Below are 14,700 nucleotides of genomic sequence, written 5' to 3' on the forward strand. Positions count from 1 at the left end.
TTACTATATTTGTAAATTTTTGACCTCTCAGTATCTGTATATATCATCACTCACGGCATTATTATACCTTACCCTTTTTGACAATTGTTCTACCAAGTGGATTTATGTTCTTTTTAAGATACCCTTATAGCTGTTTTTGGCACTCATCTCTGATTAAAGCAACTTGTATTTCCCTTATGTTTATGTTTTTTCCTTTATTTTGCAAGTTTGGTGACATTTCTCTTGTATATATTCACTGGCCGGCACAGGTTCAAGCCCAGAAAAGGGATTTTGACGTAGGAAAAATCTATTTCTGGGCGAGGGACCTGTGCCGCCCAGTGAACCCTCCCAGCTCCTCTCCCTTGAAATCCCCAAACTTTGGGTGCTAAGGAGTTGGGTTCTGAGCGGATGCAGAGTTGGTGGTGCCGAGTGAGGTTGAACGGCTCTCCTCTATTGGGGTCTTTGTCGTGGATGAATCTAAATAGTGCGGGACCTCTGGATTATACGCCCAATTTTATACCGACACCAATAGGTGAGCGAGCTAGTTAACCTAGCACTCCTTTACATTTTTTCTCTGGTATATTTAGCAGTAAATTACCTAAGAATAAGTGCTAATAGGAGCTTATTCACTGGGCGGCACAGGTCCCTCGCCCAGAAATAGATTTTTCCTACGTCAAAATCCCTTTTTTATGTTTGTTTATATGCGACCTTTCCTAATAGTAGGCGGTCCTTACTTGGAACCGAAGTTAATTAACATTGAGCCCGTTATATCGTATTTAACCTTTTAAGAATTTAATACTTTTTTAATTTTAATGTTTTATGAAAGAATTTCTTTGATAGTCTCGTACTGTTTTCAAAGATGAACTAACGTTTAGTTTTTTAGTCTCCGCAGTTGTTGACGTTCAGAACGTTCAACATGCGCTCTATCGTTACGATAGAGAGTGTATCACGGTTTCACGTTGCAGTAAGAGTAAACCGATTCTAGCGTTTCGTTCATTCTTTCTTAGCTTAAATGGTTTAAATTCTAAATAAAGGAACTTTTTATTTGGGAAACCTTTCAGTTTTTTCCTTTAGCAAATAACATGTTTTAACGATATATAATTGGGCTCTTCTCTCAGGTGCTAAATCAAGAGAGAAGAGAGAGAGAGATAGAGACGGAGGGAGAGAGAGGAGAATAAACGTTTCGTTCAAGCGGGTAACGTTGTTCTCGTTTTTTACTCTTCTCCCTAGTCGCTGTAGGGGAAGAAGGTAAAACGTTTCTAGGGTTTTATTCTTGTTCCCAGGCTTTATGCGGTGAGAGATTGTAAACGTAGTTTATTTGATCTAGTGTTTAGTCTCTTTTCCAGCCACTGAATTCTTTATCTTTTTTTTTATGTTTTTCTGTTGCATTGTAAAACTGTTTTCGCAATTACTACCTTTTAATGAAGGATAGGATTGCGTGTTTCAGGTAGAAATCAGTTAAAGTTTCGATTTCAGTGAAATAAGTGCAAACAGAAAATCAAAAGTGATAAAGTGATATGCGCAAAGTGTTACAGTGTTGCGTCCGAGGGTTCGTCTGTTCGTGCCAGTTGTTCACCTAGTCCGGGACCTCTTACAAGCTCCCAAGCCCAGGGGAGAAGTAATGTCGAACGACTTATGGGTTCCACAGGCCTTGATCGACGAACAGACGTTTTTCCCTCCGTGGTTTCGGGCGTATCTACCCACGTTAGCCGACGTGAGATCGCCCCACCCACACAAAGACGAGAGAGCCCATTTATTCCTCGTCTGCGGAAGAGGTTTCTCGTAAGAAACCATGGACCACATCTTGCAGCTTTTTAAATGCAAGTCGGTCCCTTCCGCGCAAGTCCAACGGCCTAGGTGTAGCCACTGGGTCAGTTCGGACTCGCTGCAGTCATCCGACGACTGCACTCCTCCCAAGAGAGGCAAGGTGGTACCGCAACAGGCAGTAACTCCGTCTGTTGCCGCACCAGCTGTTTTAGACCCTCAGTCACAACGGACAGTAGCTCCGTCTGTTGCCGTTTTTTGTAGACCCTAAGTGGTCTTTACTGCAGTCTATGCAGACTCAGTTAGCTGCGGTTATGCAGGAGTTTCGTGCGGAGAAGGTAGACACTGCTCTCGTTAGCCTACAACCTGCCACGGTTGTGCGCCCAGCTCACGCTGAGGCTGCCTGCTCCCACACTCCGGCTGCGGAGAGCTCCACCTCCGATGCGCAATCGACCCTGCCAGACGCATGTTAATGTTAGCCGACGTGCGGCACCCTCCGTTAACATGCGTGAGCTACCGCATCAGCAGTGGGAAGGTGGAGTCAAGCTGCCGTGTTTTGACGCGATGCATTAGTTTCCGCAACCCACGGCAGTACCCACCACGCACCACCACTCCGCTTTGGTTGTTGCCTGCTCCCACACTCCGACTGCGGAGAAGGTTGACGATGCACCCGTTTGCCTACAACCTGCCACGGTTGTGCGCCCAGCATGGCTGCCTGCTCCCACACTCTTGTTGTGAGAGCTCCTCCACCCATGCGCAGTCGACCCTGCCAGACGCATGCTGACTCCCACAGACACACGGAGCACTCCGTTGCCGTGCGTGAGCTACCACAAGCTGCCGTGTTTTGACACGGTGTGTCAGCCTCCGCAACCCACTGTGGTTACCGCCACTCGCCCGCAGCAGACTAGTCAGTCAGGAGTTGAGGCTTCCCCACACAGCTTTGGTTGTTGCCAGCTCACAGACTGTCAAGCAGTTACATGACGTTGCCTTCTGGTCTGCTACTAATGCACCAGTGCTGTATGTCCTCACGCACCTGTTGTGGTTGACAGTTCAGTTTTTGACAGTTCACAGACTGTCAAGCAGTTACATAACGTTGCCTTCTGGTCTGCTGCTTATGCACCAGTGAGACCCTCACTGAGATAACCTAGCTTTTCTCGGACATGGTTCCTGTAGATGAGAAAGTGCTGTTCTCCCTCCTTCTGATATTCCTTTGAGGACTCTGTCATTTGGAGAGGAGCCTTAAGCTGCTTAGCCTCCTATGGACTTTAATTAAAGCATAACAAGGCTTCCAGGGATGGTAAATGGTTCCGCTTCGGTCGCTAACCCCGTCTGTTGCCACACCTGCTCCCATAGACCCTAATGGGCTTTGTTGCAAGACATGCAGTCCAAGCTTGTATCCTTGATAGAGGATTTTTTACGGAGAAGAACCTCCTAGCCAACAACCTTCCTACCGGTTGGTTGTACGCCCTGTTGACGCTGAGGTATCCTTCTCACGTCCGCCAGTTGAGGTGGTTCCTCCACCGGTGCGACCCAGTGTGGGTTGCCAGTCGCACGTTGACGTTAAGAGACTCTCGGAGGTGGTTGTGAACGTTCAGTGTGTCTCTAGGAAGACGTTCAACAACCAGCAGAGGTGACTTGTTGTGACGCAGTGCGGCAACCTCAGCAACCCGGTAGGGGGTTGACTGCACAACCCAGACAGTCTAGACAGTTTCGGGTTGATGCTGTACTTCCTCGCGTCCCCATGGTTGACAGTTCACAGACTGTGCAGCAGTACCATGATCTTGTGTCCGGCTCCGTCACACATCCACCAGTGCGACCGGATTCAGCGAGTCAGACGTTGTCCACTCCGTTGCCGTTTCCTCATCAGTTTCGGATGAGGAACCCTCTGATGAGGACATTGCTGAACAAGACGATCAACCCCCAGCCCTGTTATCCATCCAGAAGATGCTGAAGAAGGAACACTGCCCTGTCAGGCTGTGGATGAGTCTGGTTAGGACACTGTCATCCGTGGTTCAATTTGTGTCACTTGGAAGACTACACCTCCGTCCTCTTCTGTATCATCTAGCTTTTCACTGGAAAAGGACAAGACGCTAGAAGCGGTCTCGATCCCGGTTTCCGGAAAGATAAAGTCTGGTCTGACTTGGTGAAAGGACTTTATCAACCTTTGAAAGGGTCTTCCCCTGACTGTTCAGACTCCCAACCACGTTCTCTTCTCGGACGCATCGGACGTAGGCTGGGGTGCGACATTAGGCGGTAGGGAATGCTCGGGATTATGGAACTCGAGTCAAAGGACAATGCATTTCAACTGCAAGAAGCTACTGGCAGTACGTCTGACCTGGAAAAGCTTCAGGTCTCTCCTTCAAGGCAAAGTGGTGGAGGTGAACACGGACAACACCCTGCTTTGACGTACATCTCCAAGCAAGGAGGGACCTACTCTCTGACATGGTACGAGTTCGCAAGAGACCTCCTCTCCTGTTCAACAGATCTAGACTTTTCACTAGTAACGAGGTTCATCCAAGGCAACTTGAATGTCATAGCAGATTGTCTCAGTAGGAAGGGACAAATAATTCCAACATATTGGACCCTCCACAAGGATGTATGCAAGAGACTTTGGGCCACCTGGGGCCAGCCAACCATAGATCTCTTCGCAACCTCGATGACCAAGAGGCTCCCAATACTTTGCTCACCTATCCCGGACCCAGCAGTAGTTCTTATAGATGCCTTTCTACTAGATTGGTCACATCTAGATCTATATGCATTCCCTCCGTTCTAGATTGTCAACAAGGTACTGCAGAAGTTCGCCTCTCACGAAGGGACAAAGTTGACGCTAGTTGCTTCCCTCTGGCCCGCGAGAGAATAACTCACCGAGGTACTTCGATGGCTAGTAGACGTTCCCAGAACACTTCCCCTAAGGGTGGACCTGCTACGTCTGCCACGCGTAAAGAAGGTACTCCAAGGCCTCCACGCTCTTCGTCTGACTGCCTTCAGACTATCGAAAGACTCTCGAGAACTAGAGGTTTTTCGAAGGAGGCAACCAGAGCGATTGCTAGAGCAAAGGAGAAAATCCACTCTTAGAGTCTACCAATCGAAGTGGGAAATCTTCCGAAACTGGTGCAAGTCAGTATCCGTATCCTCGGCCAGTACCTCTGTAACTCAAATAGCTGACTTCCTCTTATATCTGAGGAAAGAACGATCTCTTTCAGCTCCCACTATCAAGGGTTACAGTAGCATGTTGGCATCAGTCTTCCGTCACAGAGGCTTAGATCTTTCCAACAATAAAGATCTACAGGACCTCCTTAAGTCTTTTGAGACCACGAAGGAGCGTCGTTTGGTTACACCTGGTTGGAATTTAGACGTGGTTCTAAGATTCCTTATGTCAGACAGGTTCGAACCGCTTCAATCAGCCTCCCTGAAAGATTTCACCTTTAAGACTCTTTTCCTGATATGCTTAACCACAGCTAAAAGAGTCAGTGAGATTCATGCCTTCAGCAAGAACATCGGATTCTCATCCGAAACGGCTACATGTTCTACAACTTGGTTTTCTAGCCAAACACGAGCTGCCTTCTCGGCCTTGACCAATATCGTTCGATATTCCAAACTTATCGTATGGTTGGAAATGAACTAGAAAGAGTATTATGTCCTGTAAGAGCTCTTAAATTCTATTTTAAAAACCTTTACGAGGCCCGTCTGAAGCTTTATGGTGTTCAGTTAAGAATCCATCTTTGCCTATGTCAGAAATTCTTTATCCTATTTTATCAGACTGTTAATACGAGAAGCTCATTCCCTTCTGAATGAGGAAGACCAAGCTTGGCTGAAGGTAAGGACACACGAAGTTAGAGCTGTCGCAACTTCCGTGGCCTTTAAACAAAATAGATCTCTGCAAAGTATATTCGACGCAACCTATTGGAATAGCAAATCAGTGTTCGCGTCTTTTATCTTAAGAATGTCCAGTCTCTTTACGAGAACTGCTACACTCTGGGACCATTCGTAGCAACGAGTGCAGTAGTGGTGGGGGCTCCACCACTACAATTCCCTAATTCCAGAACCTTTTTAATCTTTCTCTTGAAATATTTTTGGGTTGTCCGGAAGGCTAAGAAGCCTTTCGCATCCTACTTGATTTGGCGGGTGGTCAAAATCATTTCTTGAGAAGCGCCTAGATTAGAGGTTTTGATGAGGACCTTTAGTATGGGTTGCAACCCTTCATACTTCAGCTCCTAGGAGTCGCTCAGCATCCTATGAGGATCGCGAGGCTCAGTAAGGAAGACGTACTTAAAAAGGCAGAGTAATTGTTCAAGTCGTCTTCCTTACCAGGTACTTATTTATTTTATGTTTGTTATTTTGAATAACTGCTAAAATGAAATACGGAATACTTAGCTCATAATGTCAACATGTAATGCTGGTCTCTACCCACCCCCCTGGGTGTGAATCAGCTATATGATCATCGGGTAAGTTTAATATTGAAAAATGTTATTTTCCTTAGTAAAATAAATTTTTGAATATACTTACCCGATGATCATAAATTAAAGGACCCACCCTTCCTCCCCAATAGAGACCCAGTGGACAGAGGAGAAAATTGGTTCTTGTTGACATCGAGTACTTGAGTACCTACTTGACAGATGGCGCTGTTGATGTACACCCCCACCTGTATAGCGATCGCTGGCGTATTCCGCCCGTAGGTTTTTTCTGTCGGGCAGCAGAGCTGACAGCTATATGATCATCGGGTAAGTATATTCAAAAATTTATTTTACTAAGGAAAATAACATATTCTATGCATTGATTGCAGTCAATTTTCTCCTTCCTTGAATAAATAAGGCAGGGCACTTGAGTACAGGGTAAGTATTGCAATCATTAGTTTAAGTTTAAATATGTTACTGAACATTCCATCATATTTGTACTTGATTCTTGTACTGAGTTTTTGTTCTGACATGAATATAAACCCTTGTTCTTTACAAGGAGTAGCTGGGTGATTGAGACTTCTCATAAAGAACTTCAGGTTTGTATAGTTAGAAAGAATACAAATTACTTTCAAACTTGTCATATTCATGATCTAAAATGCTGAAGACTTTTGTAGGGGTATTCTGTCTGGAGCCAAGTGTGACAAGAGCGAGGAAAAAGAGGGAAATGGTAAAAAGGACAAAGCTGTGGACTGGAAAATTTGTTGGATCAACAATCGGCATCCAGCAGCAAACATGGAACTTATAAGTGAGTATTAACTAAGACACAAAGCATCTTTGTCAAGCATTGATTTAGTTCAATATTTCGTGTTTTATCTTTATATCAAGTTTAAACATTTAATTACCGTATTATATATGCTTTATAGCATTGATCTTTTGCCTATAGTAAGTTTTATTAGAATAGAACAGAATTTATTTACTCTTGCATAAAAATACCTTATTTTTTTAAGCTTTTGGGGTTCCAATAATTTCAAATGAGATTATATCTGGTCTGCCAGTCTTCTATGCAGAGCATGTAACAGTTTGTTAAGATAACTGAGGTGATGCTGACCACAGGATTGTAATTTTAAGTGTATGAGATTTTATGAAGAAAAATAGATTTAATTTGTAAAAGAACAAACTTCAGCTTTTGGTGTAAGTTTTATCTGGCTTAAATAGACCCACACTTGTAGATAGTGAAACAATTAAGTAAACAAAATTTAAAAAAATTTTGTTCCAGGTGATGAAATATTTTCCAAGTGCTCCAGGTTATATTTAGGCCTAACTTTAGATTCCTTTGAGAAGATTAAAGGCCTCGGAGTTCTGCCCAATATCAGAGAACTAATGGTTGTAGGAGCTGCTGCTGTCACAATCAACTTAACAACTATTGTAACTTCTTGTCCAAATCTTCAAAGTTTGAATGTTCTTTTTGGTCTCAACATTGCTCTAGTAAGTGTTTAAGTTTTTTGTAGTTATTTAAGGTCTTCAATTTTATTATTATTATTATTCTTAAATATTAAACTTAGCCGGTGAATATATAATAGCTGCTACTCTGCGGCTCGACAGACAACATACTCAAAAAACTCGCGAGCGATCGCTATGCAGGTTGCGGGTGTGCCCACCAGCGCCAACTGTCGGCCAGATACCACTCTTGAATGTAAACAAAACCTTCAATTCTTCTCTGTCGACGTTGACGACAAGACGTACTTATACTCGCTGTAGAACCTGGAGTTTTCCCATCATATTTGGTGAAGTTCTTTATTTTGGTTTGAGCTTTCGCAGTATAGGTGTTTTTCCTCAACATAAACTCTTGAACTCTTTATTGAATCGGATTATTTGTTGATGACTTGGATTGTTTTTGGAATTTTCTTTGACTAATTCAAAATGGCTGACCCTTCTCAAGTACCTAGGTTTCGAAAGTGTAATGCTAGGGACTGTAATAGGCGTCTTCCAAAGGCTTCTCTCGACCCTCATACTGTTTGTTCCAATTGTCGGGGTAAAACCTGTCAATTGGGAGATCGGTGTGAGGAATGCGTGGGCCTTTCGGAATTCGATTTTATCGAATATGATAAGTATACACGCAGACTAGAGAGAGATAGGGTAAGGAGAAGTTCTTCTAGGTCCGTAGATTTTTCCTCTCCTCATGCCCCTGAACCTAATCCTTCCCCTGTAGTGGTTGTTCCTAACCCCCCTTCTAGCACTCAGGAACCGTCGATGCAAGACATGTTACGTGCTATCCATGCCTTGGGGGAGAGGGTTGAAGCGTTAGCAAGTGACCGTAATCAACTCATGGCTGACGTGAAGGAACTTAAGTGCCACAGTGCCACGGCGGAAAGTGGGAAAGTGATTAGTGTGCAAAGTGTTGTGAACAGTGTTGCGACCGAGGGTTCGTCTGTTCGTGCCTGTCGTTCACCTAGTCCGGGACCTCTTGCAAGCTCCCAAGCCCAGGGGAGAAGCAATGTCGTACGACTTATGGGTTCGAGAGGCCTTGATCAGCGAACAGACGTTCCCTCTATGGTATCAGGCGTATCTCGTCAAGATCGCCCCTACCTTAAGACGAGAGAGCCCATTTTTACCTCGTCTTCCGAAGGCGTTTCACGCAAGAAACCATGGAGCAAGGTTTCTAGGCCTTTGAAACGCAAGTCGGTCCCTTCAGGACAGGTCCAACGTCCTGGATGTAGTCATTGGGACAGTTCGGACCCGTTGCTGTCATCGGATGACTGCTCGCCGCCTAAGCAAGGCAAAGTTGTGCCGTCTCAGACGCTAACCCCGGCTGTTACCGCACCCGTTACCGTAGACCCTAAATGGGTTATACTGCAGGACGTGCAGTCTAAGCTTGCGTCCCTTATGGAAGATTACAACGCAGAGAAGGTTTCCGTTGAACCTAGCCGTTTATCTCATGGAGATCCTGGCCGTCAGCCACCCAAGCGTTCTGTTGTGCGTCCTGTTGACGTTGGTGTTGCCAGTTCACGTCAACCAGTTGTGGTTGTACCACACCTGATGCGGTCTCGTGTGGACTTTCAACCGAATGTGGACGTTAAGCAACTCACTGATGCGCCTGGTTACGTTCAGGACGTTCGCCAACCATCAGAGTTGACTTGTTTTGACGCGGTGCGTCAACCTCCGCAACCTAGAGTTGTTTTGACTGCACAACCCAGGCGGTCTAAGCAGTCTCGGGTGGACGCTGTGCGTCCTCACGCACCTGTTGTTGTTGTTGACAGTTCCCAAACTGTTCAGCAGTTTCAGGACGCTGCGTCCTGCTCCGTCACTTATGCACCAGTGCGGGCGGACGCTGCGTGTCAAGCATTGCCTACCCCTTTGCTTGTTTCTCATCAGTTATCAGATGAGGAACTTTCGGATGAGGACGTTGCTGACCCTCAGCCTGAGGATCATCCTTCAGATATTGATGAGCCTAGAGCAGTTCCGCCTTCTATGGACTTTAAGAAAGTCATGCTCATTTTTAAAGAGTTGTTCCCTGAACACTTTGTTTCTGTGGCTCCTCGTTCGCCGCCGTCTGAGTTTGTTTTAGGCGTTCCTGCTGCCATGCCAGCCTTTACAAAACTCGTTCTCTCTCGCTCATCCAAGAGAGCTTTACGGCTGTTAGGCGATTGGTTAGAAACCAAGAGGAGTTTAGGGAAGACTTCCTTTGCCTTCCCCCCAACTAAACTCTCGTCTAGATCGAGCGTCTGGTATGCCACGGGAGAAGTTCTCGGCTTGGGAGTTCCTGCCTCTGCCCAGGGCGACTTCTCAAGTCTTGTAGACTCTCCCCGCCGCCTAGCCATGAGACGCTCGAATATTAGTTGGTCATCCTCAGACCTGGACCATCTACTTAAGGGCATCTTTAGGGCTTTTGAAGTTTTTAACTTCCTTGACTGGTGTTTGGGAGCCCTGAGTAGGAAAATCTCATCAGCCGATAGAGATGTTTCCTTACTCATCATGTCCTGCATGGATAAGGCCATCCGCGATGGATCCAACGAGCTCTCTGCCTCGTTTACGTCAGGAGTCCTAAAGAAACGAGAGTCTCTGTGCTCTTTTCTGTCAGCAGGAGTGACGCCCTGTCAACGATCTGAGCTACTCTTTGCCCCTTTATCTAAGTTCTTGTTTCCTGAACTTTTAGTTAAAGAAATATCGTTGTCCCTTGTGCAGAAGGACACCCATGACTTGGTTGCGTCTTCGGCTCGCAAAGGGACCCCTTCGTCTGCCTTGTCTGCTAGACCTAGGATAGACACCCCAGCGTCCAGGTTTATTCCGCCCTTTCGTGGCAGAGCCCCCAGCAGGGGAAGTACTCGTGCCGAAGGGAAGAGAGGAAAGAGGAAAGGAGCCAAGTCCTCGCGAGGCAGAGTCTGACTGCCCGCAGCTTCAGACAGCAGTAGGTGCCAGACTCAAGAACTTCTGGCAAGCCTGGGAGAAGGTCTGTGAGGTTGCTCAGAGAGGGGTACAAAATCCCATTTGTACGCAAACCTCCTCTAGCGACGTCCCCCATCGATCTCTCTCCCAGGTACCGAGAGGAAGCAAAGAGACAAGCCCTGAAACTAGAAGTGTCTCTTTTGCTAGAGAAGGGAGCGGTGGTCAAAGTCTCGGACCTTCAATCACCGGGGTTTTACAACCGTCTCTTCCTAGTACCGAAGAAGACAGGAGGTTGGAGACCGGTGCTAGACGTCAGTGCTCTGATTGTCTTTGTCACAAAGACAAAGTTCACCATGGAGACCACGAAGTCAGTTTTAGCAGCGGTCAGAAAGGGAGACTGGATGGTCTCTCTCGACCTAAGAGACGCTTACTTCCACATCCCCATTCACTCAGATTCCCAACCTTTTCTGAGATTTGTGTTCGACAATGTGGTGTACCAGTTTCGGGCCCTGTGCTTTGGCCTAAGTCCTGCTCCTCTCGTGTTTACGAGGCTTATGAGGAATGTGGCAAAATTCCTTCATTTATCGGGTATCCGAGCCTCCCTTTATTTGGACGACTGATTTCTCAGAGCCTCGTCCAGTCATCGCTGTCTGAAGGATCTCAATTGGACTTTAGATCTGACCAAGGAATTGGGACTTCTGGTCAACTTGGAAAAGTCCCAGCTGATCCCATCCCAAACTATTCTGTATTTAGGGATGGAGATTCGCAGTCCAGTTTTTCGGGCTTTTCCGTCGGCCCCCAGAATAGATCAAGCCCTGCTCGTAATCCAAAAGATGTTGAAGAGAGAACGTTGCTCAGTCAGGAATTGGATGAGTCTGATAGGAACTCTATCATCCCTGGAGCAGTTTGTCTCGCTAGGAAGGCTACACCTCCGACCTCTACAATTCCATCTAGCTTTTCACTGGAAAAAGGACAAGACGCTAGAGGCGGTCTCGATCCCGATTTCCAAAACAGTAAAGACTTGCCTGAATTGGTGGAAAGACAATATCAGTCTACGAGAGGGACTTCCCCTAGCAGTTCAGAAACCAAACCACGTTCTCTTCTCAGACGCATCGGATTTGGGTTGGGGTGCGACACTGGACGGTCGGGAATGCTCAGGTCTGTGGACCTTAAGTCAGAGGAGCATGCATATCAACGGCAAGGAGCTTTTGGCAGTTCACCTGGCCTTGATAAGCTTCGAGAGTCTCCTTCTAGACAAAGTGGTGGAGGTCAACTCGGACAACACCACAGCCTTGGCGTACATTTCCAAACAAGGAGGTACCCACTCACTGACACTGTACGAGATCGCAAGGGACCTGCTCATCTGGTCAAGAGATCGAGGCATCTCCCTAGTGACGAGGTTTATCCAGGGCGACTTGAACGTTCTAGCAGACTGTCTCAGTCGGAAAGGTCAGGTAATTCCAACCGAATGGACCCTCCACAAGGATGTGTGCAAGAGGCTTTGGGCGACTTGGGGTCAACCCACCATAGACCTCTTTGCAACCTCGATGACCAAGAGGCTTCCAATCTATTGCTCTCCAGTCCCAGACCCAGCAGCAATACATATAGATGCCTTTCTCCTAGACTGGTCTCACCTAGACCTATACGCATTCCCACCATTCAAGATTGTCAACAAGGTACTGCAGAAGTTCGCCTCTCACGAAGGGACAAGGTTGACGTTAGTTGCTCCCCTCTGGCCCGCGAGAGAATGGTTCACCGAGGTACTTTGATGGCTGGTAGACTTTCCAAGAAGTCTTCCTCTAAGAGTAGACCTATTACGTCAGCCACACGTAAAGAAGGTACACCAAAGCCTCCACGCTCTTCGTCTGACTGCCTTCAGACTATCGAAAGACTCTCGAGAGCTAGAGGCTTTTCGAAGGAGGCAGCCAGTGCGATTGCAAGAGCGAGGAGAGCTTCTACCATTAGAGTTTACCAATCGAAGTGGGAAATCTTCCGAGACTGGTGCAAGTCAGTATCTGTATCCTCGTCCAGTACCTCTGTAGCCCAAATCGCGGACTTTCTCTTATATCGGAGAAGAGTTCGCTCCCTTTCAGCTCCCACGATCAAGGGCTACAGGAGCATGTTGGCTTCGGTCTTCCGGCATAGAGGCTTAGATCTTTCCAACAATAAAGATCTACAAGATCTCCTTAAGTCTTTTGAGACCTCTAAGGAACGTCGTTTGGCTACACCTGGATGGAATTTAGATGTGGTCCTAAGATTCCTCATGTCAGACAGGTTCGAGCCTTTACATTCAGCCTCCCTGAAGGATCTCACTCTTAAGACTCTTTTCCTGGTGTGCTTGGCCTCAGCTAAAAGAGTCAGTGAGCTTCATGCCTTCAGCAAGAACATCGGTTTTTCGACAGAAAAAGCCTCTTGTTCTCTTCAACTTGGTTTCCTAGCCAAGAATGAACTGCCTTCTCGTCCTTGGCCTAAATCTTTTGATATTCCTAGCTTATCAAAGATCGTAGGCAACGAGTTAGAGAGAGTATTATGCCCCGTTAGAGCTCTTAAGTTCTATTTAGCTCGTACTAAGCCTTTAAGAGGTAAATCTGAAGCGTTATGGTGTTCGGTTAAGAAACCATCCTTACCTATGTCAAAGAATGCTTTGTCATATTTTATCAGATTGTTAATACGAGAAGCTCATTCACACTTGAGTGAGGAAGACCGATCTTTGCTTAAGGTTAAGACGCACGAAATTAGAGCTATAGCAACTTCCGTGGCCTTTAAGCAAAATAGATCTCTGCAAAGTATCATGGACGCGACCTTTTGGAGAAGCAAGTCAGTGTCCGCGTCATTTTACTTGAAAGATGTCCAGACTCTTTACGAGGACTGCTACACACTGGGTCCATTCGTAGCAGCGAGTGCAGTAGTGGGTGAGGGCTCAACCACTACACTTCCCTAATTCCATATCCTTTTAATCTGTCTCTTGAAATGTTTTTTAATATTGTTTTTTGGGTTGTACGGAAGGCTAAGAAGCCTTTCGCATCCTGGTTGATTTGGCGGGTGGTCAAAGTCATTTCTTGAGAGCGCCCAGATTAGGGGTTTGATGAGGTCCTGTTGTATGGGTTGCAGCCCTTGATACTTCAGCTCCTGGGAGTCTGTCAGCATCCTAAGAGGATCGCTGGGCTCCGTGAGGAAGACAGACTTACAAGGCAGAGTAATCGTCTAAGTCGACTTCCTTTCAGGTACCTATTTATTTTGGTTTTGTTATATTGATAACTGTCAAAATGAAAAAACTCTTAGCTTATACGCTGTAAACATTTTAACTCTGGTCTCTACCCACCTCCTTGGGTGTGAATCAGCTAAGTTTAATATTTAAAAATGATATTTTAATTATAAAATAAATTTTTGAATATACTTACCCGGTGAATATATAAATTAAATGACCCTCTCTTCCTCCCCAATAGAGACGCAGCGGGACGAGAAGAATTGAAGGTTTTGTTTACATTCAAGAGTGGTAGCTGGCCGACAGTTGGCGCTGGTGGGCACACCCGCAACCTGCATAGCGATCGCTCGCGAGTTTTTTTAGTATGTTGTCTGTCGAGCCGCAGAGTAGCAGCTATTATATATTCACCGGGTAAGTATATTCAAAAATTTATTTTATAATTAAAATATCATTATTATTATTATTATTATTATTATTATTATTATTATTATTATTATCATTATTATTATTATTATTTGTTAATCACAGTCTATAGAGACTGGTGGTTTATTGTGTGGTGTTCTGTATTAAATCCAGCTTTTTTATGAATCCATCACTTTCCTTACTATATGTGCTGTTTCAAGTAGCACACTCTTTTGCACAAGTCCTGGGGCTGTATTGGCTTCTACCTTCTCAAGATTTATTATTATAATTATTATTATTATTATTATTATTATTATTATTATTATTGTTGTTATTATTATTATTATCACCTGCCACAAGTGTCCTTTATGGCACACGTTAGTCTTACAAAAGACAGGAACATGTTTCCAATTCCAGTCTGTTTTACTTCAGTTTACTTAGGAGAGTATATAGTGATTAATTTCTTAAATACTAACAATAGAGTCAATGATCTGTTTTATGACTCCTCATTTCAATTCTGATCATTTTAGCAATTTGTTGTTTTTCTTATTTTTGATGTGTCAGCTACTC

General features: G+C 45.3%; 1 protein-coding gene across 1 annotated transcript in view; it reads left to right on the forward strand.

The window, feature by feature from the left end:
• LOC137624416 (F-box/LRR-repeat protein 18-like) overlaps positions 1-14,700 on the forward strand; it is a 94,839-nt gene that overhangs the window by 30,610 nt on the left and 49,529 nt on the right. The window contains exons 4-5 of the mRNA XM_068355161.1: positions 6,815-6,945; positions 7,417-7,625. Coding sequence (XP_068211262.1) covers positions 6,815-6,945; positions 7,417-7,625 — 340 coding nt within the window. The remainder of the gene's footprint in view (positions 1-6,814; positions 6,946-7,416; positions 7,626-14,700) is intronic.

The sequence above is a fragment of the Palaemon carinicauda genome, chromosome 31 (genome assembly GCF_036898095.1).
Source record: "Palaemon carinicauda isolate YSFRI2023 chromosome 31, ASM3689809v2, whole genome shotgun sequence".
Lineage (NCBI taxonomy): Eukaryota > Metazoa > Arthropoda > Malacostraca > Decapoda > Palaemonidae > Palaemon > Palaemon carinicauda.